The sequence below is a fragment of the Phacochoerus africanus genome, chromosome 14 (genome assembly GCF_016906955.1).
Source record: "Phacochoerus africanus isolate WHEZ1 chromosome 14, ROS_Pafr_v1, whole genome shotgun sequence".
Classification (NCBI taxonomy): domain Eukaryota; kingdom Metazoa; phylum Chordata; class Mammalia; order Artiodactyla; family Suidae; genus Phacochoerus; species Phacochoerus africanus.
In genome coordinates, this window is record NC_062557.1 from 4,781,003 (window position 1) to 4,807,238 (window position 26,236).

Below are 26,236 nucleotides of genomic sequence, written 5' to 3' on the forward strand. Positions count from 1 at the left end.
TCGAATATCTTGTACTGCCTGGATGAACATTTAGTTGTTACCAGTTTTCTCTTGTTTTCCGCGGCACCCAGAACCACTGTATAAAACCCGGATAGGAGGTCCCTGGTGGCTCAGCGGGTTAAGGATCTGGCGTTGTCACTGCTGTGGCTCAGGTTCCACCCCTGGCCAAGAAACTTCTGCATGTTGTGAGTGTGTCGAAACAACAGCAACACAGATGGCTGGTGTTCTGGTCCAGAGCAGATCCCTAGAAGTGTGTTGGCTCCTTTGCCTGATGCCCTAAGAGGCCCATCGACCCCGCAGCCACAAGGATGCTTTGCTGGGCAAAATCCGGGAGGGCTTCTGGACACCCAAGCCCCAGGAGCGGAGCAGCGCTCAGGGCAGCGTGGCTCCCATGTCGATGGTGCTGACGGACGTCAAGCGCCAGGGGGAAGAGGGCCGCCCCCGGCCCCCGCCCTACACCCCAGGGGGCGCAGAGAGAAAGTCCCAGCGGGAGACCCTGGCCCTTCAGTTCGCCACTCATCACCTGGCTCCTCGGCTCCTGCAAGCTCTGCCTCCCCACTTAGCTCGCTCCATTTCGTTGGGGAGCCTTCCCGCCCAGCACTCCTGCCAAGGCTGCAGACGGGCTGGACCCCCAGACCCGGAGTCCTGAAGGCCTGGGTTTGGCTTTGTCCCCGGTGCCACCTTGTCCCCTGCAGGGCCGCTCATTCATGTCTGTGTGCCCCCTCCGGGGCCTGGGGCCCTGCCATGTCTGCTGCTGGCCTTCCGTGGGCCACCGGCCCCTCGCCCTGCCCTTCTCCCCCTCAGGGCTGCATCCCCGCTGGCCCGGCCCTCTCATCCTCCAACATTCCTGCAAGCTGAAGTCACTCGTTCCTTCACCAGGGTCCTCCTGGGACGCGTCTTCCACCCTTCTGCTCATTTTGTCCGTGTGTGGGAGAGAACAGGGCTGAGGGAGGCGGACTCCAATTTTGGGAAAACAGACATGGAAGCGGTCAGGGATGGAACCGGTGTTAAGAGGAAGCAGATGCAGCTTCTCTGTGCCACCCTGCCCGGGCCCCAGAGGACCGGGCGCCCTTCCTCCTGTGCCTCTGGTTCTCCTGGCTACCAGGAGGGGTGGGCAGCCCCAGTGCACAGATCAGGTGACATCCAAAGGCTGTGACCAGCAACACGGGAAAAGGCAAAGGGACCAAGGTGCAAAGGTCAAAACCCCATCATCTGGGCCAACCGGCCCCTGTGCTGACGCCCCGGCCCACCTGCTGTTGACCGCGGCCCCCACTCAGGGCCTCGTGGCCACCCTGGAAGGACAGTGCCCCTGCGCGGGGTGGCCCCATGCGGCTCTTTCCTCTCCCCTTGACGTCCTGCCCCCGCGGCCCCGTCTCCCCGAGACCCGCCCTGCTTCCGACCCCACGCACACCTCTCCTAAGAGTGGCCCTGCCGTCAGGTCACTTTGACGGAGGGTCAGACCCCGAATGACAGTGTCAGTGAGTAAACCACGTGCCCAGGCACTGACCCCTCTCCCCGTCTTCCAGGAAGAGGAGCGGGAGCTGCGCGGCGAGGAGGAGCCCCCCCAGGCCGGGCCCGCGGAGGAAGACGGTGAGTGGGTCCTGGCACCCGGGTCGCACCTCGCCACCCCCAGAGGCCGCCTCACCCTCCGGCTGTGGGGCTGGGCTGCGCCGAGGTCGCCTGGATTCTCAGGGAGACGTCGAGGGGCAGGAGGAGGGGAAGGGACGGAGGGGAGAGCAGGCAGAGAGGGGCCGAGAGGTGGGGTCCGGGGCGCCCCGGGGACAGCCAGGCTGGAGCCGGAAGCCCTGTCACCTGCTTTCTTCTTTCCGCCTTCCTTTCCCACCCTCGCGGGGAGCGCTGTCTCCTAATACGGGTGGCCCATCGCTGACCTTCTGTGTCCCCAGTGCCTCTCAGCTCTCTCGTCCCCACGCTGTGCATTTCCCATTTCTCTCCAAATATCTCCGACGCATCTTAGGGCGATTAAAGCCCTTCACAAGGCCGTTTCCCAGGGTTTTGCTGGGTAAAGGCCCCTGGGGAGGAAACGCCCGATTCCCAAGCAGCTCTGGGTCACAGGCCAGACCTCTGTGGCCCCCGGATTCCAGGTGGCCAGGAGCACTGAGGACACAGACCAGTTCACAATTGTCCAAGTGGAAGGTCATGTGTTTGCCCCGGGGACCAGCACCCCAGACAGACAAACCAAGCCCGGTGTGGGGCTTCTGCTGGGTCTGTCATGTCTTAGTTCTTTTTTAAAAATTAAAAAAAAACAAAAACAAAAACAAAAACAAAACAGCGCTAGTTCCCATTGTGTCTCAGGAGGTTAAGAACCCAGCTAGTCGGGAGTGGGGAGTTCCCCTTTGGCTCAGAAGTAATGAATCCAACTAGGATCCATGAGGACGTGGGTGCAATTGCTGGCCTCGATCAGTGGGTTAAGGATCTGGTGTTGCTGAGAGCTCACAGTTTGGATCCAGCATTGCTGTGGCTGTGGTGTAGACCGGCAGCTGTAGCTCCGATTCAACCCCTAGCCTGGGAACCTCCACATGCCAAGGGTGCAGCCCTAAAAAAAAAAAAAGGAAAAAAAAAAGCTGAAGCAAAAATAGCAAAATGTCAACATTAGTCAAAGCTACATGGCAATATGGCAAGTACACAGAGAACTTATTACTTGCTGTACTTTTGTGTATATTTGAAATACTTCTTGCTTTTTTTAAAAAAGCGAGACTGTTGCTGTGGTTTTTAAATCCACAGCTGGCAGGAGCCGTGGAAAGAGACGGTTGCAGGAATGCAGTAACCAAGGCTGGTGTGGGCCAGGCAGGCAGGACTTGGGGCGGGGGCACCCAGAGTGTCCCGGAGGCCCAGCAGGGAAGGGCTGTTGGTTTCTAGCCGTACAGTCTTAGAGGAAGATGGAGGGGCAGGGGCAGCCGGGGCCGGGGCAGGGGCTGGGTGGGGTGGGCTCAGCTTCCTCCAGCCTTTGGTTCTCCCAGAGGGTCTGCAGGGAACCCGGCCTCTTTACTGGATCCTGTTAGTGACCTGGGGGCACAGAAGGCAAAAGCCGAAGCTGCAGGAGGCCCCTGGGCCAGAACAAGGGGAGACTCAGCAGGTCCCCTGCCCCCTTCTAAAACGCTGTCCACAGATGTGCAGCCCCACACCCAGCCGGGGGCCGTGTCACTGGCCCTCCCTCCTTATCTGACTGCCACTCCTGGACTCCCCCATCCGCTAGCCGCCTCTTGCCAGCCCTGACCCGGGGGAGGCAGGGAGGGGGTTTGGAGAAAACATGAGGGCCCCACCCCCACCCCCGCAGCGAGCCGTCTAGCTCATTAATTGAACTGGGTCCCCTGAGATGCCTTCCCAGACGACTGGGCAGATGCACCCAGGACTGCAAGCGGAAGTTCCCTGCCCAGGGGCTCTCCCGTTGACCCCTCCTGGGCCAGTGAAATTGGAAGTGGCCGTGTGCCACTTGGTACGCCTGTGTGGTTCGGTGAAAGCCTCTTCAAGTGGCTTGTTCTCTCTGACTCAGAGAAGCATAAAACCAACCAGTCCTGCCCCCCACGCTGAAACCTGGAGTGGCACCCAGCTGGCAGCATTTTTTTTATAGCTTATTTTTCTAGAACATAGCAACACAATGACCTTGATGTCGAGGTTAATTGGTTTTCTTTGTCTGCTGCCTCTTCTGAAGTCCAGAAACCAGCGCAGCTGCGCAGTCTCATTTGGAGACCAGCTCTGTGTGATTCGGCCCCGAAGACCCAGGCCCCTCCAACAGCGAGTCTGTATCACTCAGCATAGTCCCTGGGTCCCCAGGTGCCCGGGGTCCAGGCCCTGCCGTGAGATGCTCCTGACTGCGGGCCCTTGGCGCGTCAGCCTGGAGGCTCGGGCAGGGTGGGTTCTCCTGCGCCCTGGCCTCACGGGCCTCCCTGCTTTGCTGAATCTGTCTCCCCAGACCTACCGCAGCAACTTTGGGATGGCCTTCCCGCCCCCACCCCTGCCGCCCAGTGAAACCTCCAAGCAGAACCTCCCCGCCTGCCACTCCCCCTGAACAGCTCTCCCAGCCTAGGCCTGCTGCAGACTCTGCTCTAATTGCTCATCTTTGCTTACTGTATGTTTTCTTCCCTGCAAAGGGGCCGGTACCGAGAGCCCCCTCAGTATCTCCTGCATGAATGGAGAATAAATTAATCCTTGTACAAACACGGTAACTGCTGCCTGGGGCAAAGGCGGTCCAGGTCTCCTGCTGAGCCATAACACTTGGGTTCTGAATTTGCATCCAGAACCTTCTTCCTTTAGCCAAGAGAGAGCCTGAATCTCAGAGGCTGGAGCCTCTTCCTTCCCTGGAGCCCGCATTAGCCTTTCTGATCGCGGGGACAGCCGCCAGCTGGAGGAGGTCAGGGTGGCCCGGGGCAGGATGTGGAGGTGTTTGACACCCCTGGCAGTGCAGTGACACAGAGCAGAAGTGAAAGGGGATGCCCCGTGTGGGAGGGCGACCTGCTGGGGTCCGCATCTCCCTCCCTCCATTCTTTATACACTAATGGAAATGAGGTGAGACAGGCCATTCCGCCTCTGTGCCCAGAGCTGTCTCCCTCCGCCTGCTGGGCTGAAGGACCACACGAGGGCATCGCTTCCCAAGGAAACCCGCTCCACCTGGACATTCAGCAGGGGGGCGCTCCAGAGCGCTTTGCCCCTGTGCCCTTGCAGCCTTCACCTGTGAGCGCTGCCACCCTCTGGCCTGTGTGCCCCGCACCTGCCTTCATTCCCTGTCCCTTCTTCCTCTGTCCAGACCCCCTGGTTTGCCCCCTTCAGGCCGCTAGAACTGCCCTTTTGTTTGAAGCTACAGGGTCTGCTCTGGGATTGGGGAAGCCGGGTACATGCACCCAGTGATAAGTGCTGCTCTTAACGACTGATTGGGGCATGCCGTGAAGACCCCACGTCACTCCCAGGTGCCGCTGGAGGCTGGATGCGTTGCCCTCAGATTTCTAATAACAGGTGGGGGGAGGGGCATGGAGAACGGGACAGCAGGGGTGACACCCCCAAGCCTGGGAGACAGGAGGACCTGAGCAGGAGAGTTGGGGATCCCGGCCGCCTTCCTGGGACCTGAGGAGAGGCAGGGAAGCCAGCACCCTGACTCAGGCTGCCTCCCAGAGATGAGCTCCCTCCGCCATCTGTGTAAGGAGCACAGCAGTGACGTGGGGGTGGGGGGCTTCAGCAAGAGGGGGTCAAAAGCCTTGCAGGCAGAGCCCTTGCTGAAAGGGGCAGACAGGCAGCTCTGTGGACGGCTCAACCCAGGCTCAGGGTGGATGGAGAGGGACCACCTGTCTCATTCCCTTTCTGTTCCTAAGAGAGTTCCCGAGTTGCCCTAGGCATCCACGGAAGGGGGTGGGGGGCGGACCCGGCAGGTGCGGCGAGGGTGAGCAGGAGGTGTCCCGGGAGCCCAGCGCTCTCCCAGGCTGGGGCGGTACCCAGCTGGCCCAGGGATGGGGGTGGGGCCCCCCTGCCCCTCTTTGAAGCTGGGGGGTGGGTGTCCCTCTCTGGCCGTGATGGCTGGCTCATTTTGTTTATTTATTTATTTATTTGTCTTTTGTCTTTTTAGGGCTGCACCTGCAGCATCTGGAGGTTCCCAGGCTAGGGGTCCTATCAGAGCTACAGCTGCCGGCCTACACCACGGCCACAGCCATGTGGGATCCAAGGCACATCTGCGACCTACACCACAGCTCACGGCAATGCCGGATCCTCAACCCGCTGAGCGAGGCCAGGGATGGCACCCGCAACCTCATGGTTCCTAGTCTTTCCTAGTCGGGAACTCTGATGGCTGGCTCCCTGGAAACTAACTAATGAAGGGAAAGGGGACTCTGAATTTGTAGGGGGGTGGGCAGCACCCTAACGGCTCTCACTGGGGTCCTCTCTGCAGGGGGAGAGGCCTTCTCCTTCAAGTACAGCCCCGGGAAGCTGCGAGGAAACCAGTACAAGGAGATGATGACCAAGGAGGAACTGGAGGAGGAACAGAGGTAGGCGTCGTGTGGCGTCGCTCCTCAGGGCTGCTCCGCTTTGTGGGGACCCTGCGCCCCAGAGCCCCTTCCTTCCCTAGGGGCGCTGCCTCCTGCAGGCTCCGTGCCCGCTCCCCCAACTTCCCTGTCCGTCTGAGCGTTCCCCAGTCCAGGCTCCAGTTTCCCCCGGGAGAGCCCGTGTGGGTGACTGGGGAGGGGGAGCTGAGCCCACTCCTTGCGCCCCCCTCCCCACCCAAAGGGAAAAAGCGAGATGCCTGGGAAGAGCCTGGAGCAGGTCTGGCCGTTCACTTACACGGAGGGTTCATGACAAAACCAATCCGTCGCTTCAGACCAGCTCCGTCACCCCACGCACCTGTTCGGGGCGGGCCCCACCTGGGGCCCGCGGTCACTTTTGATGGCTTCTGCTCCACGGAGCTCCGAGGCAGCTGCAGCCGGGAAGCTCCTCAGTTTTAGAGCCAGGCTCTTCCCCCAGCAGCCCCCAGCTGGACTCCTGCCACCCGTGGGCTTCCCTAAGGAGCAGGGGCGAGGGGGTGGGGGATGCCGGGGCCAGGCCACGGCGCCCTGATACGGGCTGGCCTGTGGCCCCAGGGTCAGCACACGTCTGAATGGGAGCCTGTGTTTTCTGAGCCTGGCAACTGGGCGACCACCCCCCACAGGCTAGTGTCAGCTGGGTTCTGGGGTCAAAAGGGAGGGTTTTTTACTCCGGGATGCGGGCCTCCGCCCCCTTTCAGGATCCCCGAGGCCCCGGTATCCGTCGGGTCAGGGGTGCTCTGCCCACGAGGATCCCCCTTGGCCCGGAAAGCCCCTCACCCCGGGGGGCGGAGGGGTGGCAGTGGGAGCCCAGCCTGGGAAGCCCCCCGCCCCCCCCCAACCCCGCTCCTTGGTGCCCCCGTCGCTGCCTCGGGGTGTGACCCGGTTTGCTGCCTTTATATTTCAGGATTGAGCTGACCTCTGACCTCACTTCCCTGTAGCGAGTTCCTTAGGTCCTGAGCCACAAATATTCTTGCAAATCCTCTTGGTAAGGAGATGGACTTCTTAGACTAGTGGTGCCTCCTCAGCCTGTCTGTCGCTGTGTCCCCATCACCACCGACGTGGCCTAAACCTCCCCCTCCGCCGCCGCCTTCATAACCAATTACTGCATCTCTCTGCGCCTGGGCCGGCTCAGTCTTCCCCAGCGCAGGCAGGGCTCCTGGGGGGACAGGCCCGTTTCCCAGGGCTGCAGCGTTCATCGACACCCAGTTGACAGAACACAGGTCCCTCTGGGGCTGAGGGGCCAGCTGGCTGGCGGGCCAGCGCCCCCTTGTGAGGCTGGGAGGGAACTGTCGTGCCCAGAAGCGCACGTGTCACCCCTGCAGCTTCGTCCTCTCTTAGGAAAGTAGAACGGTGCCCGACAAAATCTCTGTGCCTGCGAGTTGTGGGTCAGACAGGTTATGATCAGAGCAAAGGCTGGCGGACTGTAAGTCCAGTGTGATCGGAGCACGGCTGCGTTCGCCTGTTTTTCTGTGTGGTCTGCGGTGACTTTCGCACAGCAGTGGGCCGGCTGAGCAGTTCCAACAGGGACCACATGGGCCACAAGGCCTAAAGGGGTCAGTATCTGGCCCTTTACGAAAAAGTGAGCAGCCCCTGCCTTAAGGACGGAAGAGGCCTGATGGGCCTGTGGTCCCTCGAAGGTTCCCGTGGATAGAGGCTGCGGCAGACCCTGGCTTTATTGTGTGCGCTCAGGTGACTGTGCCCTGCAGGTGGGAAGCCCCCTTAGACCAGGAAAGGCTGGTTAGCCAGCTGGATGGCAGGGCCCAGGTCAGAGTGCCACCGTCCCCTGTCAGAGCTGGGACCGCGGGGATGGAGGGGAGTGCCTCCTCCGTCGCTGTGTGCAGACAGCAGACTCCTCGTTGCCCAGGGGCGCTTTCCCTCCTGGACCTGGGGGGGGGGGCGGATCCCTAGATGAGTGACTCATGGTGTGCTATTCTGGGGGGTCGAGTCTGGCCGAGCGCTGCTTGGGGTGAGGCGTTCTCACCTCCTCCCCTGCAGGCGGGGTGATCACAGTTGTGCCAGAGCGGAGAGGAGGGACGGGTGGATTCGGGGGCCTGTGTGTCTTTCCAGGGTGGGGCAGGTGTTCATGCTCATGGCTGCCCCCGCCCCAGCCTGCTCCTTGTGGCCACCCGCCCGCACACCTGCCCGTGGGGTCCCCTTGCATGTCAGCACGTTCGCCCCTGCATGGGAGCCCTGCTGCCCTCCCTCTCACATGTGCCCCGCATGGTGCTGCTTGGGGTTGCAGAGGCCGGCAGGCGTGGCTGTCTTTTCATCTACAGCAGGATGGTTCCCGTGGGGACCTGCAGAGCTGACGGGCGTGAGACAGCTCTGGTCCCACCTGAGTCCAGGAAACCGCCTTGGAATGGTCCCTATGAAAAATAGTGTCAAACCACTACAACCCCAGGCCAGTGAAAAACGGGTGCTCTTCTTCGCCTGTCAGACCCTTCCCGACCAGACTCTGCCTGTTTCTAATTCCTTTCCTGGCCTTCAGGGTCCCCGTCGAGTCACAGGTCTACACTGCAGGGAGTTCCCTGGTGGTCTAGAGGTTAGGACTCAGCGCTCTCACTGCTGCAGCTCGGGCTCGATCCCTGGTCTGGGAACTGATCCTCCATCAGGCTGCTGCACTCCACGGGTGGGGGAAAAAAGAAATCAAATCCACGCTGCAAACCCTGGCTTAAGATGTATTAATTTGGCCAACATAGTAGTATACAGACCCTAAGGGTGTTTTTTTTGCCGCACCTGTGGCATGTGGAAGTTCTCGGGCCAGGAACTGGATCCAAGCCATGGCTGTGACCTGCACCACAGCTGTGGCAACACCAGATCCTTAACCCACTGAGCCAGGCCCAGGACCAAGCCCGTGCCACCCACAGAGATACCACTGGATCCTTAACCCGCGGCGCCACAGCAGGAATTCCAAGGCTCTAAAGCCCCAGTGCTCACAAGACCCAGCATTCCTCCGAAGCCTCAGTGCACACGCTTTCAGGGCATGGCAGCAGGCAGCAGGCCCCAGAGCGAGAGACCCCAAGTTCGTTCCTCCACATGGTTAGCAATGAGCGTTCCCAGGCTCGGAGCTGCTTCCACATGAGACGCCTTCGGCCCAAAGTGTAAGCTTCATACATCCAGAGGCAGCTGCTGCTTCAGAAAATCCCTGCTTTATCACTGCCTGCCCATCTCCTGCTGGAGTTCCCCTGGGGCTGGGGTTCACAGGCTTCCTCTCTGTTGCCTCTGCCTGGCTGGGGGAACCCCTGGCCCAACACCCCCACAGCTTTTCTGGGAGGTGCCACATCCAGCCTCGGAGTGGCTCGGGACAGGGGGATGTGGCCCTCGCACCCCCAGGGCCAGTGACGCTGGCGAGCTGGGCTGGCTTCTAGCTTGGCATTAAGAAGAAATAGCACCATCAGCCACTCTTCTGGCCACCTTCTGGTCTAGGGGAAGAGCGGAACTCAGGCGGTAGGCCAGGCTGGTGCGGACAGTGAGGACTGGGGCCCCGGCACTGGCCTGACCTTTCTGGACGTGACCATCGCTAGTGGACGGTGTTGTGAAACGCCGAACGGGCACGGGTGAGCGCATACCCGCAGGCCTTCTGCGCGGGAGGTGCCTGGGACCCAGCCCCTGGTGTGAAGTTCTGTAAACACGTGCTGACTCACAGCCACAGGGGGGCGCCAGAGGGATAAAATTGGATCCTCTGCCCCCGCCCCGCCCCCGCCCCGGTTCCCTCAGCACTCGGGTGAAACAGGGTTTCTGGCTGTCCACAGAAAAAGGGGGGGTGCAAGATTGCCCTCACCTGGGGAGCCCCTGTCTAAGGAAGCCATTGTCCCACTAAGGGACAAAACAGACCAGGGATAGGAAATAATCTATGGCGAGAAACCAGGCCCAGGGAAACCAGACTCAGTGGAGACGAATCCGACTGGTATCCATGAGGACGCAGGTTTGATCCTTGGCCTCGCTCAGTGGGTTAAGGATCCGGGGCTCCCGTGAGCTGTCGTGGAGGTCGCAGACGCAGCTCGGATCTGGCGTGGCTGCGGCTGTGGTGTAGACCGGTGCCTGCAGCTCTTATTAGACCCCCTAGCCTGGAAACATCCAGATGCCACGGGTGTGGCCCTAAAAAAAAGCAAAAAAAAGCAACAAAACAAAACCCCGGGGCCCAGCCCAGCCACAAAGCCAAGCACCCTACTTGGGGATGGAGTGACTGAGGCACTTTTCTCCCAGCCGCCACACTGTCCTGGTGAGGAAAGACGGGGGCAGACATTACAGAAGAATGCCTGTGCCTGTGTGTGCGCAGTACACTGTCACCACGACAGCCCCATAAGTGACGTTAGGCAAATAGCCACTTGTGCGCCGCATAAAGATGGATGGACAGCCGGCGCTGCTTCTGATGGCCACAAACAGATGTCCGACGCACAGCACCTCGGCTCTTTAGGCTTTGCCCGCATCTGGAGTGAACCCGCCTGGTCTAGAGCAGCGGCTATACACCTTCCCACCCAGTTCTGACCCGCCTACCTACCTCCCTGTAGGAACTAACCTGCCCAGTGCCTGCACGTTGGACCCTCCCTATAGAATTCCCCGAACATGAAGCCCTTTCTGCTCAGCCACACAGAAGGGTGACCCCCCCTGTCAACTGCCTAGAAGTGGGGACAGCCCCCACCACACTGTCCAGCTAACTACAGGTGGGACCCTCTCTGCTCAGCTCCCTGCAGGTGGGCCTACACCTGCCCAAAACATGACCTGTGACACACTAGCGGCCCTCTGACCCAAATGGGGGACGACTGCCGCCCAGGAACCACTAGGTGGGCCTACAACCTGCAAAACTGAGGACTGTCCCTCCCCAAACAGTGAAAGAGGGGACCCTCCCTGTCAACACCTCCAGGTGAGAACTCAGTGCCCACCAACCTACCAGTGGAAGCCTCTCCACCCAATGACTTTAACCAGAACCCTCTCTGTTCAAACAGATACAAGTGGCACCTCCCTGCCCAATGACCTATAGGAGACCCCTCCCCACCCAGTTACTCTAAGTGGGACCCTCTGCTTAACTGCAAACAAGTGGGACCTCCCTGCACAACTGCTACAAGTGGAGCCTATATTCCCCATAAACCTGAAGTCAGACCCTCTTTGCTCAACTCCATAGAAGTGGGGCCTTCTGCCCACCTCCCTACAACTGGGACCCTCCCTGCTCCACTACTTACAAGTGGGACCCTCTCTACCCAATGACCTTAAAAGAAGACCCTCTCTGCTCACACATATACAAGTGGGACCCTTACTGCCCAACCACCTACAAGCATGGCGCCCCCACCCAGTTAACCTAAAAGTGGGACCTTCCTGTCAAGTACACACAAAAGGGGCCCCCTTGCCCAACCACCTGCTGTGGGGACCCTCCCTTCCACGTTACTAACAGGTGGATCCTCTCCGCTAAAGTACCTCCATGTGCGCTTAGCCCACAGAACCCCAATGTGGCACCCCAACTGTCCAAGTGCCCAAAGGAGGGGACACATCCTGCCCATCGACCTTCAACTGGGCACTCAATCTGCTCAACTATCTAACCGGGTAGTCGCAACCCACTACTGACGAGGGACCCTACCCGGTAACAGTTATAAGTGGGACCTCAGAGCCCATGAGCCTACAAGTGGAACTTCTCTACCCAATTATCTGAAAGTGGGGCCCTCTCCCCCCAACTAACTACAGGTGGAACCCCTCTAAACAATTAAATTGTACCCTCTGCTGAACTACATACCAGTGGAACCCTCTGTTCCCAATTATCTTAAAGTGGGACCCTCCCTCCCTGCCCAACTAACTACAAGTGGAACCCCTCTAAACAATTACCTTAAATTGGTCTCTCTCAGCTACATACTAATGGGACCCCACCACCCAGCCAACTACAAGTAGAACACTCCCTGCCCAAGTACCTTCAAGTGGGGCCCTCACTTCTCAGCTACATACAAGTGGAATCTCTCTACTCAATTATCTTAGATTGAGACCCTCTCTGACCAACAACTTACGAGTGGAGCCCCCTGTAAACAATTAAATTGCGCCCTCTGCTCAACTACACACAAGTGGAACCCTCTCTACTAATTACCTTAAAGTGGGACCCTCTCTGCTCAACTATATACAAGCGGGACCCCATGGCCCAAATACCTATATTGGAATCCACTCTACCTAATTACTTCAAAGTGGGACCTCTCTGCTCAACTACATGCAATGGGATCCTCACTCCAAACTAACTGCAAGGGACGCCCCCACACACACCCAATTTCCTATAAGTGAGATAGTCCCTGCTGAAACCAGCAAGAGGAACCTTCTCTACCAATTACCTTAAAGCGGGACCCCCTCTGCTCAACTTCCTTCTACACTGCCTACAAGTGGGACCCATGCTGTCCAATTACTTTTAGAAGCAGTGTTCTTTGCTCAACCAGGGACAAGGGGACCTCTCTGTCCATCTACAAGTGGGACCTCCCTAAACAATGGCCTTAAGTGGGCCCTTCCTGCTCACCTTCATAAAGTGGGACCCTCTCTACTCAGCTAACAACTAGTGGAACTCTCCCTACCTAATTACCTTAAAGTGGGGCCTTCTCAACAGCACTCAAGAGGAACCCTCTCTCTCCAGTTGTCTTAAAGTGGGACAGAATCTGCTCAACTACATACAAATGGAACCCTCGCTTCCCAATTACCTTACAGTGGGACCCTCCCTCCCTGCCCAACTAAGTACAAGTGGAAGCCCTCTAAACAATTACCTTAAAGTGGATCATCTCTGTTCAATTTCATACACGTGGGAACCTCATTACAAACAAAGTGGAAGCCTCTGTCACCAGTTATCTAAAAGTGGAGCCCTAGCTGCCAATTAACCACAAGCAGAACCCCCTCTAAACAATTACATTAATTAGGGCCCTCTCTGCTCCACTACATGCCAGTGCAAGCCTCCCTACTTAATTTCCTTAAAGTGGCGGGGGGGGGTGTCTCTGTGCTCAACTACATACAAGTGGAACCCTCTCTACTACCCAGCTAACTACACGTGGAACCCCCTCTAAACAATTACCTTAAGTTGGCCCTCTCAACTAACAGCTAGTGGAACTCTCCCTACCTAATTACCTTAAAGTGGAGCCTTCTCTACTCAACAACACACAGGAGGAACCCTCTCTCTCCAGTTGTCTTAAAGTGGGACAGAATCTGCTCAACTACATACAAGTGGAACCCTCTGTTCCCAATTATCTTAAAGTGGGACCCTCCCTCCCAGCCCAACTAATTACAGGTGGAACTCCCTCTAAACAATTAAATTGCGCCCCCTGCTGAACTGCATAGAAGTGGAACCCTCCCTACCAATTACCTTAAAGCGGGACCCTCTCCACTCAACCATATACAAGTGGGACCCCATGGCCCAAATACCTATATTGGAATCCACTCTACCTAATTAGTTCAAAGTGGGACCTCTCTGCTCAACTACATGCAATGGGATCCTCACTCCAAACTAACTGCAAGGGACTCCCCCACACATACCCAATTTCCTAAAAGTGAGATAGTCCCTGCTGAAACCAGCAAGAGGAACCTTCTCTACCAATCACCTTAAAGTGGGACCTTCTCTGCTCAACCTCATACAGTTGGGAACCTTCCTTCTGAACTGCCTACAAGTGGAACCCATGCTATCCAATTATTTTTAGAAGCAGTGTTCTTTGCTCAACCAGGTACAAATGGGACCTCCCTGCCCAACTAACTACAAGTGGAACCCCTCTAAACAATTACCTTAAATTGGTCTCTCTCAGCTACATACTAATGGGGCCCCACCACCCAGCCAACTACAAGTAGAACACTCCCTGCCCAAGTACCTTCAAGTGGGGCCCTCACTTCTCAGCTACATACAAGTGGAATCTCTCTACTCAATTATCTTAGATTGAGACCCTCTCTGACCAACAACTTACGAGTGGAGCCCCCTGTAAACAATTAAATTGCGCCCTCTGCTCAACTACACACAAGTGGAACCCTCTCTACTAATTACCTTAAAGTGGGACCCTCTCTGCTCAACTATATACAAGCGGGACCCCATGGCCCAAATACCCTATATTGGAATCCACTCTACCTAATTACTTCAAAGTGGGACCTCTCTGCTCAACTACATGCAATGGGATCCTCACTCCAAACTAACTGCAAGTGGAACCCCCCCCTACCCAATTTCCTATAAGTGAGATAGTCCCTGCTGAAACCAGCAAGAGGAACCTTCTCTACCAATCACCTTAAAGTGGGACCCTCTCTGCTCAACCTCATACAGTTGGGACCTTCCTTCTGAACTGCCTACAAGTGGGACCCATGCTGTCCAATTACTTTTAGAAGCAGTGTTCTTTGCTCAACCAGGGACAAAGGGACCTCTCTGCCCATCTACAAGTGGGGCCTCCTAAACAATTATGTTAAGTGGGCCCTTCCCGCTCACCTTCATAAAGTGGGACCCTCTCTACTCAGCTAACAACTAGTGGAACTCTCCCTACCTAATTACCTTAAAGTGGGGCCTTCTCAACAGCACTCAAGAGGAACCCTCTCTCTCCAGTTGTCTTAAAGTGGGACAGAATCTGCTCAACTGCATACAAATGGAACCCTCTCTTCCCAATTACCTTAAAAATGCGACCCTCCTTCCCTGCCCAACTGACTCCAAGTGGAAGCCCCTTCAAACATTTACCTTAAACTGGATCATCTCTGTTCAACTGCATACACGTGGGAACCTCATTACAAACAAAGTGGAAGCCTCTGTCACCAGTTATCTAAAAGTGGAGCCCTAGCTGCCAATTAACCACAAGCAGAACCCCCTCTAAACAATTACATTAATTAGGGCCCTCTCTGCTCCACTACATGCCAGTGCAAGCCTCCCTACTTAATTTCCTTAAAGTGGGGCGGGGGGGGGGTCTCTGTGCTCAACTACATACAAGTGTGGAACCCTCTCTAAACAATTACCTTAAATTGGCCCTCTCAACTAACAGCTAGTGGAACTCTCCCTACGTAATTAAAGTGGAGCCTTCTCCTTAACAACACACAGGAGGAACCCTCTCTCTCCAGTTGTCTTAAAGTGGGACAGAATCTGCTCAACTGCATACAAGTGGAACCCTCTGTTCCCAATTATCTTAAAGTGGGACCCTCCCTCCCAGCCCAACTAATTACAGGTGGAACCCCCTCTAAACAGTTAAATTGCGCCCCCTGCTGAACTGCATAGAAGTGGAACCCTCCCTACCGATTACCTTAAAGTGGGACCCTCTCCACTCAACCATATACAAGCGGGACCCCCTGGCCCAAGGGGATATGATTAACAAGCACAAGTGGAACGCTCTATGTAATTACCTTAAAGTGGGACCCTCCCTCCCAGCTCAACTAAGTACAAATGACACCCCCTCTATCCAATTATTGTTATTTTTGTCTTCTTAAGGCCCACACCTGTGGCACATACATGTTCCCAGGCTAGGGGTCGAATTGGAGCTGTTGCCAGCCTGTGTCATAGCCATCCCAGATGTGAGCCGCATCTGTAACCTACACTACAGCTTACAGCAACGCTGGATCCTTAACCCACTGAGCGAGGCCAGGGATCAAACCTGTGTCCTCATGGATGTTAGCTAGGTTCATTACTGCTAAGCCACAATGGGAGCTCCTGCCAGTTACCTTAAGTGGACCCTCCCTGCCCAACTAACTACAAGTGGAACCCCTCTAAACAATTACCTTAAATTGGTCTCTCTCAGCTACATACTAATGGGGCCCCACCACCCAGCCAACTACAAGTAGAACACTCCCTGCCCAAGTACCTTCAAGTGGGGCCCTCACTTCTTAGCTACATACAAGTGGAATCTCTCTACTCAATTATCTTAGATTGAGACCCTCTCTGACCAACAACTTACAAGTGGCGCCCCCTGTAAACAATTAAATTGCGCCCTCTGCTCAACTACACACAAGTGGAACCCTCTCTACTAATTACCTTAAAGTGGGACCCTCTCTGCTCAACTATATACAAGCGGGACCCCATGGCCCAAATACCTATATTGGAATCCACTCTACCTAATTACTTCAAAGTGGGACCTCTCTGCTCAACTACATGCAATGGGATCCTCACTCCAAACTAACTGCAAGGGACGCCCCCACACACACCCAATTTCCTATAAGTGAGATAGTCCCTGCTGAAACCAGCAAGAGGAACCTTCTCTACCAATCACCTTAAAGTGGGACCCTCTCTGCTCAACCTCATACAGTTGGGACCTTCCTTCTGAACTGCCTACAAGTGGGACCCATGCTGTCCAATTACTTTTAGAAGCAGTGTTCTTTGCTCAACCAGGGACAAAGGGACCTCTCTGCCCATCTACAAGTGGGGCCTCCTAAACAATTATGTTAAGTGGGCCCTTCCCGCTCACCTTCATAAAGTGGGACCCTCTCTACTCAGCTAACAACTAGTGGAACTCTCCCTACCTAATTACCTTAAAGTGGGGCCTTCTCAACAGCACTCAAGAGGAACCCTCTCTCTCCAGTTGTCTTAAAGTGGGACAGAATCTGCTCAACTGCATACAAATGGAACCCTCTCTTCCCAATTACCTTAAAAATGCGACCCTCCTTCCCTGCCCAACTGACTCCAAGTGGAAGCCCCTTCAAACATTTACCTTAAACTGGATCATCTCTGTTCAACTGCATACACGTGGGAACCTCATTACAAACAAAGTGGAAGCCTCTGTCACCAGTTATCTAAAAGTGGAGCCCTAGCTGCCAATTAACCACAAGCAGAACCCCCTCTAAACAATTACATTAATTAGGGCCCTCTCTGCTCCACTACATGCCAGTGCAAGCCTCCCTACTTAATTTCCTTAAAGTGTGTGTGGGGGGGGGGTCTCTGTGCTCAACTACATACAAGTGTGGAACCCTCTTTACTACCCAGCTAACTACAAGTGGAACCCCCTCTAAACAATTACCTTAAATTGGCCCTCTCAACTAACAGCTAGTGGAACTCTCCCTACGTAATTAAAGTGGAGCCTTCTCCTTAACAATACACAGGAGGAACCCTCTCTCTCCAGTTGTCTTAAAGTGGGACAGAATCTGCTCAACTACATACAAGTGGAACCCTCTGTTCCCAATTATCTTAAAGTGGGACCCTCCCTCCCAGCCCAACTAATTACAGGTGGAACCCCCTCTAAACAATTAAATTGCGCCCCCTGCTGAACTGCATAGAAGTGGAACCCTCTGTACCCATTACCTTAAAGTGGGACCCTCTCTGCTCAACCTCATACAGTTGGGACCTTCCTTCTGAACTGCCTACAAGTGGGACCCATGCTGTCCAATTATTTTTAGAAGCAGTGTTCTTTGCTCAACCAGGGACAAAGGGACCTCTCTGCCCATCTACAAGTGGGGCCTCCTAAACAATTATGTTAAGTGGGCCCTTCCCGCTCACCTTCATAAAGTGGGACCCTCTCTACTCAGCTAACAACTAGTGGAACTCTCCCTACCTAATTACCTTAAAGTGGGGCCTTCTCTCCTCAACAATACACAGGAGGAACCCTCTCTCTCCAGTTGTCTTAAAGTGGGACAGAATCTGCTCAACTGCATACAAGTGGAACCCTCTGTTCCCAATTATCTTAAAGTGGGACCCTCCCTCCCAGCCCAACTAATTACAGGTGGAACTCCCTCTAAACAATTAAATTGCGCCCTCTGCCGAACTGCATAGAAGTGGAACCCTCTGTACCCATTACCTTAAAGTGGGACCCTCTCCGCTCACCTATACACTAGTGGGACCCCATGGCCCAAATACCTATATTGGAATCCACTCTACCTAATTACTTCAAAGTGGGACCTCTCTGCTCAACTACATGCAATGGGATCCTCACTCCAAACTAACTGCAAGTGGAACCCCCCCCTACCCAATTTCCTATAAGTGAGATAGTCCCTGCTGAAGCCAGCAAGAGGAACCTTCTCTACCAATCACCTTAAAGTGGGACCTTCTCTGCTCAACCTCATACAGTTGGGAACCTTCCTTCTGAACTGCCTACAGGTGGAACCCATGCTATCCAGTTATTTTTAGAAGCAGTGTTCTTTGCTCAACCAGGTACAAATGGGACCTCCCTGCCCAACTAACTACAAGTGGAACCCCTCTAAACAATTACCCTAAATTGGTCTCTCTCCTCAGCTACATACTAATGGGACCCCACCACCCAGCTAACTGCAAGTAGAACACTCCCTGCCCAAGTACCTTAAAGTGGTACAACTACATACAAGTGGCACCTCCCTGCCCAACAAGCTACAAGTGGAACCCTCTTTTCCCAATGATTTTAGGTGGGATATGATTAACAAGCACAAGTGGAACGCTCTATGTAATTACCTTAAAGTGGGACCCTCCCTCCCAGCTCAACTAAGTACAAATGACACCCCCTCTATCCAATTATTGTTATTTTTGTCTTCTTAAGGCCCACACCTGTGGCACATACATGTTCCCAGGCTAGGGGTCAAATTGGAGTTGTTGCCAGCCTGTGTCATAGCCATCCCAGATGCGAGCCGCATCTGTAACCTACACTACAGCTTACAGCAACGCTGGATCCTTAACCCACTGAGCGAGGCCAGGGATCAAACCTGTGTCCTCATGGATGTTAGCTAGGTTCATTACTGCTAAGCCACAATGGGAGCTCCTGCCAGTTACCTTAAGTGGACCCTCCCTGCCCAACTAACTACAAGTGGAACTCTCCCTACTCTATGACCTAAGTGGGACCCTCTCTGGTCAACTACCTGTAAGTGGGACTTCCCTGTCAGCCACATACAAGAAGGGCCTCCCTACCCAACTGCCTCCTAATGGGACCCTCTCTTCCCAGTTACTTAAGAATGAGACCATCTGTGCTAAATAAAGCACCTGCAAGTGGGCTCAGACCTAGTCAAGAACCCCAATGTGGTGCCCTGACTACCCCAAGTACCCAAATGAGGACCACACATCTTGCCCATCGACCTTCAAGTGGCCCCATTATGCTCGACTATCTGAGTCATCGCTGCCCAACTACTGACAAGTGGGACCTCAGATCAGGGACCACCAACCTGCAAGTGGAACCCTCCCTACCTAATTACCTTAGAGTGAGACCCTCTCTTCTCAACTACATACAAGTGGAATCTCTCTACTCAATTATCTTAGAGTGGGACCCTCTCTGACCAACTAACTACAAGTGGAACCCCCTCTAAACAACTAAACTGCGCCCTCTGCTGAACTACACACAAGTGGAACCCTCGCTACCAATTACCTTAAAGCGGGACCCCCTCTGCTCAACTTCCTTCTGAACTGCCTACAAGTGGGACCCATGCTATCCAATTACTTTTAGAAGCAGTGTTCTTTGCTCAACCAGGGACAAGGGGACCTCTCTGCCCAACTAACTACAAGTGGAACCTCCCTAAACAATGGCCTTAAGTGGGCCCTTCCCACTCACCTTCATAAAGTGGGACCCTCTCTACTCAGCTAACAACTAGTGGAACTCTCCCTACCTAATTACCTTAAAGTGGGGCCTTCTGTCCCCTCAACAATACACAAGAAGAACCCTCTCTCTCCAGTTAAAGTGGGACAGAATCTGCTCAATTACATACCAGTGGAACCCTCTGTTCCCAGTTATCTTAAAGTGGGACCCTCCCTCCCTGCCCAACTAACTACAAGTGGAACCCCTCTAAACAATTACCTTAAGTTGGTCTCTCTCTTCAGCTACATACTAAGGGGACCCCACCACCCAGCCAACTACAAGTAGAACACTCCCTGCCCAATTACCTTCAAGTGGGGCCCTTCCTGGCTCAACTACACCTGAGTGGGACCTCCCTGCCCCGTCACTACAACTCTAACCCTCCAGTTACTGAATCGGGTCCTTTCTCACCCACTGCACGTGTGTGAGACCCTCCTTGTCAACTACACATAAGAGCAGCCTCCCTGCCCAGCTACTTACAAATGGGACCCTCCCTTCCCATTTCCCCGATTGGGACTCTCCCCACTTAACTATTTACACGTTGGCATGTACCTGCTCAACAACCTACAGGTGGCACCCTAACATCCTACTTGCAATAATGAGGGGCCTACCATCTACTTTCAAGTGGGCCCCCAACCTGACCCACCTCCATCTTTTGGAACCCACAATGCACAACTGTCTAAGTGAGGACTCCTCCTGCTCAACTGCTAACGACTGGGACCCTCCCTGGGCAACTTCCTACAAGGGGGACCCTCCTTGCCAATCTACCTATTAGTGGAACCCTCTCAACGAAGTACCTAATAGTGGGCCCCTCTCTGCTTAACACATAAAGTTGACTTAGACCTGCTCAAGAACCCACATGTGGCACCATAACTGCTCACTTACCTAAACGAGGAGCCCATATTGCCCATCTGCACTCCAGCAGGCCCCCAGCCTGCTCAAGTACCATCATGTGGGACCTGCCCTGCCTGCCTATCTACTTGAAGAACCTCCCTGCCCAATTACATGCTGGTTGGATCCTCACCGCCCAGCTACCCACAAGTGCAGCCCCTTCCTTCCCGATCACCTAAATTTGGGACCCTCCCTGCTCCACTACCTACAAGTGGGCCCTGCCTACCCTTGTGTGGGGTCCTGACCTGCCCAATTACCTAAATGTGAGCCCCAACTTGATCCTTGACCAATGTATGGGACCCTCCCTGCCCACCTACCCACTTGGTGGGACAGGACCTGCCAACTACCTACAAGAAGTGCTCCATCACCACATATGGGACCTGACCCGCCCAAATATGTAGTGCCCAGCTTGCCCAGCTACCTACAAGTGGGCCTCGATCTGCCCAATGATCTGAGGACCCTCCTTGCCCAACTTCCTACATGTGGGACCTGACCTGCCCAACTACCCCCAAGCAGCATCCAACCTTCTCAACTACAGACTTGTGGGCCCAACCTGCTCAACCACACACACCACGCCCGCCACATGTGGTACCCTCCCTGCCAACTACCTACAAGTAGGAGCCAACCTGCCCATATACAGACATGCTTGTCCCTCCTTGGCCAAAAAGTGACTGACTCACCTACTCAGCTATGGGACTTAAACTACCCAAATACATACCTGTAGGACCCAACCTGCGCAACTCATAAATCTGCCACCCCACCTGCCCTACTACTTACAAGTGGGACCCAGCTTGCCTAACTATGAGTAGAACCTTTTTATCCGACTACCCACATGTGAGACCGGACTACCTGTAGGCCGCACACACTCGGAATGGGGCCTCTGGCTGCCTTTGGTTTGTGGACTCTCCTGCTGCAGGTGTTGGGGTCTGGATACTAGCGTAGGGCTGGCTTCTGCAATTCCAAACGTTCCCCTTCCTAACCCTGTTTCCCCCTTTCCTTTCCCGCAGTACTTATGAGATGGCCTGAGTAAAATAAATTATCTTCTCCCCCTATTTCTCTTCACAGAACCGAGGAATAATGAAGTTATCCTTAGCCTCCTCCTAAAGGCTTTTCTTTTTGGCGTCTTAAAACTTGAGAGATAACGTGGAGCCCCCAGAGAGGAGCCAGCAGGCTCCCGGGGTGCATTCTGCCTATAAACGTGCCAGGACTAGGCCCTCAGTCAGCACTTCCCTTGGGTAGGGTCCAGAACGCCTGTGGCGCTGCCCAGGCAGACCCCCCCCCCCCATTGTTTGCGTGGATTGCTTTGCGAAGCTGAAGGGTTTTCCTGGGCTTCTGGGTTCCTTGTCACTCCCCCTGTCCACATGCCCTTTACACCTGCAATGTCACCAGTGTCAGCCATGCCATCCTTTTAAAATTAGTTTCCTTCTAGCCTTCCTGCTTTTCAGCACGGAAGCCAAACCTGAATGACCCTGCGGTGTGATGGACAAATGAGGGCGAGGGGCCTGTGCTCACCGGCTGGTCATGGCTGGTCCGCCCTGCACTCTGTTTTCGGCCAACTCAGTAGAGGGGGTGAGACCCCCTGTGCTGAAGACCAGGTGGCAAAGAACCAGGACCGGCTGTTGGTTTCCCCCTGCCTTTTCCCTCCATGTAGAGCAGGCCTGGATCCAGCCCTCTTGTCGCTAAGAGGCCTTTTCACCGATGGTCTTACCAGCTCAGCCAAATCTCCACCTTCACTTTGGCAGAAGCAATAACAATAGTGTTCACTTAACATAGACGTTTGGGGTCTGCCTCTTCCGAGACCTCACAGATGAGTTAACGCCACCAGGGAAGCAGATCAGTCCCAGATTCGTTTCTTGGAATTTTCTATTTGCTGGTATTTATACTATATCAAACTAGTCTGCAGTTTTTAGCTATGTTGGTTAAAACATGTTTTTAAAATAGTGTTTATAGACAGTTTTTCTCTGTTTAAAGCAGGGCTGGGAAATGCCCAGCATCAGCCCCAGGGCATGTCGCATTCCTAGGGACCTTCTCCTTGGGCCTAATGCTCAGATTCAGGGGTTTAGGACTGAACAGGCATCAAAGTAACAGCCCCGCAGAGCCAGTGGCAAACAGAAGACGTGCTCTTGTGAGCACACCTGTCCCCACACAGCAATAGCAACAGCCGTGTCCTTGTCCTTGTCCTGGCTGGGCTCTGACTGGTAAATAGGTAGCTCCCTCCAAGGTACTGTTTGTCTGGACACCTTCTGAACGTGGCTTTTAGGCACCAAGCCTCACGCATTCCAGTTGGCTTGGATCTGTGTATTCGGCCTTTGTTCAGTCCAATAAACTGTGTAAATGGTCTTGATGACTGCGTGTTTGAGTTTTGCTTTGTTCCTAAAAAAAAATAATCTCTCTGGAAACTATTAAAACCTGGCTCTCGCTCAATGTGTGCCTGTTACTCCCAGCAGAGTGCGAAGTCCTAGGTCTACTCGGTAGAAACAAGCAAGTGCCGCGGCGGATGAGAACCACAGGAGCGGACGTGTGCTCACCTGGGGGTGCCCACTCGAACCTCAGGCTTGTGATCCCACCCCAGGAGCTCAGCATCGAGCCTGTCCATTCATGGTACCCCCTTCCTCAGGCGCTGGGGACCGTGTTCTTACAGGCTCCTTCTCCCCCAGACAGGATGGGAGAAATAACTTTCCCAGCGTGAGCGAGAGAGGCTTGGCTTTGGGACTTTGCTAGATGCTGCTCTAGTCAGCAAACGGATTCTTTGCTCTCGGGGAGCTGTGGGGTTGCTGCAGGAGGAATATGTTAGGGCGAGTTGAAGACCAGACACTGACTGGGAGCCCTCTCTGGGAAGGGGCGGAGTGCTGGCAGTGCTGTGCCCTGCAAAGCCACGGTGGCTGGAGGCTGTGCTGAGGCTGGGCCCTGTGGTGGGTCTGCAAGGCCTAGCGCAGACCCTGACGTCTGGTTTGCATCCTCTCAAGGCGGCCTGTGCCAAGCCGGTGGTGCAGGGTGGAGGGAGGCACTGAAGAAGCCTGAAACCAGAATGGTGAGACGGTGCCAGGATGCAGGGCCCGGCCACGCTGACGAGCACAGCGGAGCAGAACAAAGAACCAAGCCATGGTGGCAGAGCGTCACCCCACCCTTGTTTGCGCTCACAGGAGGTGTCCTGTGCTCGTCAGATAGCGTGGCCCGGATGCACGGAAATAATAGAACTTGGCTCCCAGCCCCCCTGGCCCCATGTGTAGTGAACTTAAGGCTGAGGTCCAGCCAGGCCAGTCCCCTGGTAAAAGGAGCAGGGCCCGCCCCCACCCATCATCAGGCATCTTTGTGCAAAGTGGGAAAAGGCGCCCCTTCCTCTGGGCAGCGGAACCCCACGCCCACCCTCGTTCCTGGGTCAAGCACCCCCGGTACACATCCGGGTGCGCCCCTGTGTCCCAGCCAGGTGGCTTTTTCCTCCACTTTTGGCTCCTCCCGGTGAACGAAGGCTGTGTCTAAGCCGTCTCGGCACCGGCTCTCCAGCCACTTAGAGAAGCAGGTCCGCTTCCTCGGCCGCCACATCAAAGGCAGGCCCCGGGGGAAAGCTGCAGCCCCGGGAACCTGAGGGATCACGGGGGCCCCCAAATCTCCAGGTTAAACCCAAGACTGAGAACCCCACTTTCCAGACGCTTCGAGTTGAGTTTTTCAAAGCAAACCAGCTCCTGGCTGGAGAGTGGCTTTGTCCGGCTTTCGTTTTCTGCTGATTCTGGAAAGCGAAGCAGCCAGGCCCCGGGGTCCCCACCCCTCGGGGCGCTCTGGGTCCCTCTCGGCCTGGACCGGGAGCACCTCTCTCCTCTCTCTCCTCTCTCCTCGACAGAGTTCAGAAGGAACAGCTGGCGGCCATCTTCAAGCTCATGAAGGACAACGAGGCGACCTTCGGGGAGATGTCGGCCGGCGACGTGCAGGAGCAGCTCAGGCTCTACGACATGTAGGCCGCCTCCCGCGCCGGCCCGCGCTCCGCTCCCGCAGACCCTTGCAGGCGTCCCTTGCTCCCACACACCGAGATGCAGAGGTACTTCCCGACCGAGCTGCTCCGTTCTTGCAGCTTCTCCACCTGCTACCTGGGTGCCCCCCCAAGGCCGTGCCCTGGCCGAGCGAGCCCTTCCACGCAGACCCCGGGCAGGCGGCGGTGGCTCCAAGGCCCAGCCCCGCAGCACGCGGTGTGGAAAGGATTCGGGGTGCTGAGGGGTCCAGTCTAAGAACACTACACCTTGTTCTTTGAAGGATCTCTGGACGTTTCTGTGACTGTACAGAAGCCAGCAGTGGGGGAGCCTTCTTTTAGCCACAAGCCTGATTCAAGGACTTTGCGTCCCAGAAGGAAGCAGTGGTATCTAAGAGCTGCTCTGCTTTAAGCATGAGATTTACTTCACATATAATTCAGATTTATACGAGTGTTGATAATACACCTAGGATGGCGCTAGACACTGTCAATAGACGTAAAATATGCGACACAGTCCGTGCCCTGACAGGAATTAAAGTCCTCTGGAGAAGACAGGCACGTGCAGGAAAAGAGGGCCTCGCCGCACAGCTTTCACTAAAATGCCAAATGACCTCACAGGGAGTGTCTGGGATACCTCAGCACTTCGATAAAGTTCTGTGAGTCAGTGAACGCATGATGACAGAAATAAGAGTGGTTCTTCCGTGCTGCCCAGGTTCTGTTTCTTTTTTTTTTATCTTTTGGCCATGCCTGCAGCATGCATGAGTTCCTGGTCCAGGGATCGAACCCCAACCTCAGCAATGATGATGATGCTGGGTTCTCAATCAACCTAACCAGCCGAGCCACCAGGGAGCTCCCCAGGTTCTGATTCTTTTTTTTTTTTTTCTTTTTAGGGCCGCACCCGTGACATATGGAGGTTCCCAGGCTCGGGGTCGAATGGGAGCTGTAGCCACACAAGTTCCGAGCTGCATCTGCGACCTACACCACAGCTCACAGCAACACCAGACTCTTGACCCACTGCTGGAGGCCAGGGATCAAACCCTGGTCTTCATGGGTGCCAGTCAGGTTGGTTATCGCTGAGCCACAACGGGAACTCCCCCACGTCCTGATTCTGATCACCCCACTGACAGAAGAGTACCATGGCCAACTGAGTTAAGGAGGGTATGCTAAAGGGATAACCTAAGAAAGTTCCTGAAAGTACTTATTTGCTGAAATGAAACTAAACACACTAAAAAGCAGCAGTGGCATTTTACATACCTCAAGCTAACAACTGTCATGGGGGGAGGCGGGGCAGTGAACCTTCTTTTAGCATCTCTTGCTTGTTTGGGTTTTCCCAGGCCCCCCCTCCCTGCTCTGTCCCTGAAATTGCTTTTGCTTCTTTCTGCCAGTCCCACAGAGGGAGGGTCTGCTCTCTGCGGTTATATCCAAATGTCAGGGGGTTTTACAAAATCTTTGTCACTGCTTTTTAAAAATGTTATGATTTAAGTATCATTGGTTCCTTCTTGAATCCTGGGACAACCCCCTCATCCCCACCCCAGGCCCCCTGGGCCGGTTGCTTTTATCTCCCTGCCCCCCATGTGTGAGTCAGCAGAACTTACCTCGACCTGCAGCCTTTCTTTCTTTCCTCACCTCCTTGTTCCAGTCCTTCTCTGATTACACCAAACAAATAAGAATGACTTGTGGGTACTTGAGTTAAAATTCTCATGGCCATGGGAAAAATGATCAGAGGGAAACTTTCTTGGTTCAGCTACGATGTTCTACCCACAAGGAACTGCAACCTCATTTGTCCTAAATAAGAGGAGAACTGGGTCACAGGAAGAGTCCAAAGGCAGAACAGCTGCAGGTCCAGAAGAGTCAGGGCCCAAGTTGCAATTCTTAGCTTGGTCTTCCTTGAACTTTTGTCACAGACTAGCTCTCCTCATGGTTCCAAGAAGGCTGCAGGAGTTCAGGTGTCA

General features: G+C 54.9%; 1 protein-coding gene across 4 annotated transcripts in view; it reads left to right on the plus strand.

The window, feature by feature from the left end:
• MXRA7 (matrix remodeling associated 7) overlaps positions 1-26,236 on the plus strand; it is a 47,266-nt gene that overhangs the window by 14,127 nt on the left and 6,903 nt on the right. The window contains exons 2-5 of one of the 4 annotated variants that reach the window (XM_047756561.1): positions 1,527-1,590; positions 5,891-5,987; positions 6,925-7,005; positions 21,389-22,667. In XM_047756561.1, coding sequence (XP_047612517.1) covers positions 1,527-1,590; positions 5,891-5,987; positions 6,925-6,958 — 195 coding nt within the window. In that variant the 3' untranslated portion in view covers positions 6,959-7,005; positions 21,389-22,667. Of the gene's footprint in view, positions 1-1,526; positions 1,591-5,890; positions 5,988-6,924; positions 7,006-21,388; positions 22,668-24,161; positions 24,996-26,236 lie in introns of those variants that run through there. The other 3 variants (XR_007131568.1, XM_047756560.1, XM_047756562.1) reach the window with 3 other exon arrangements.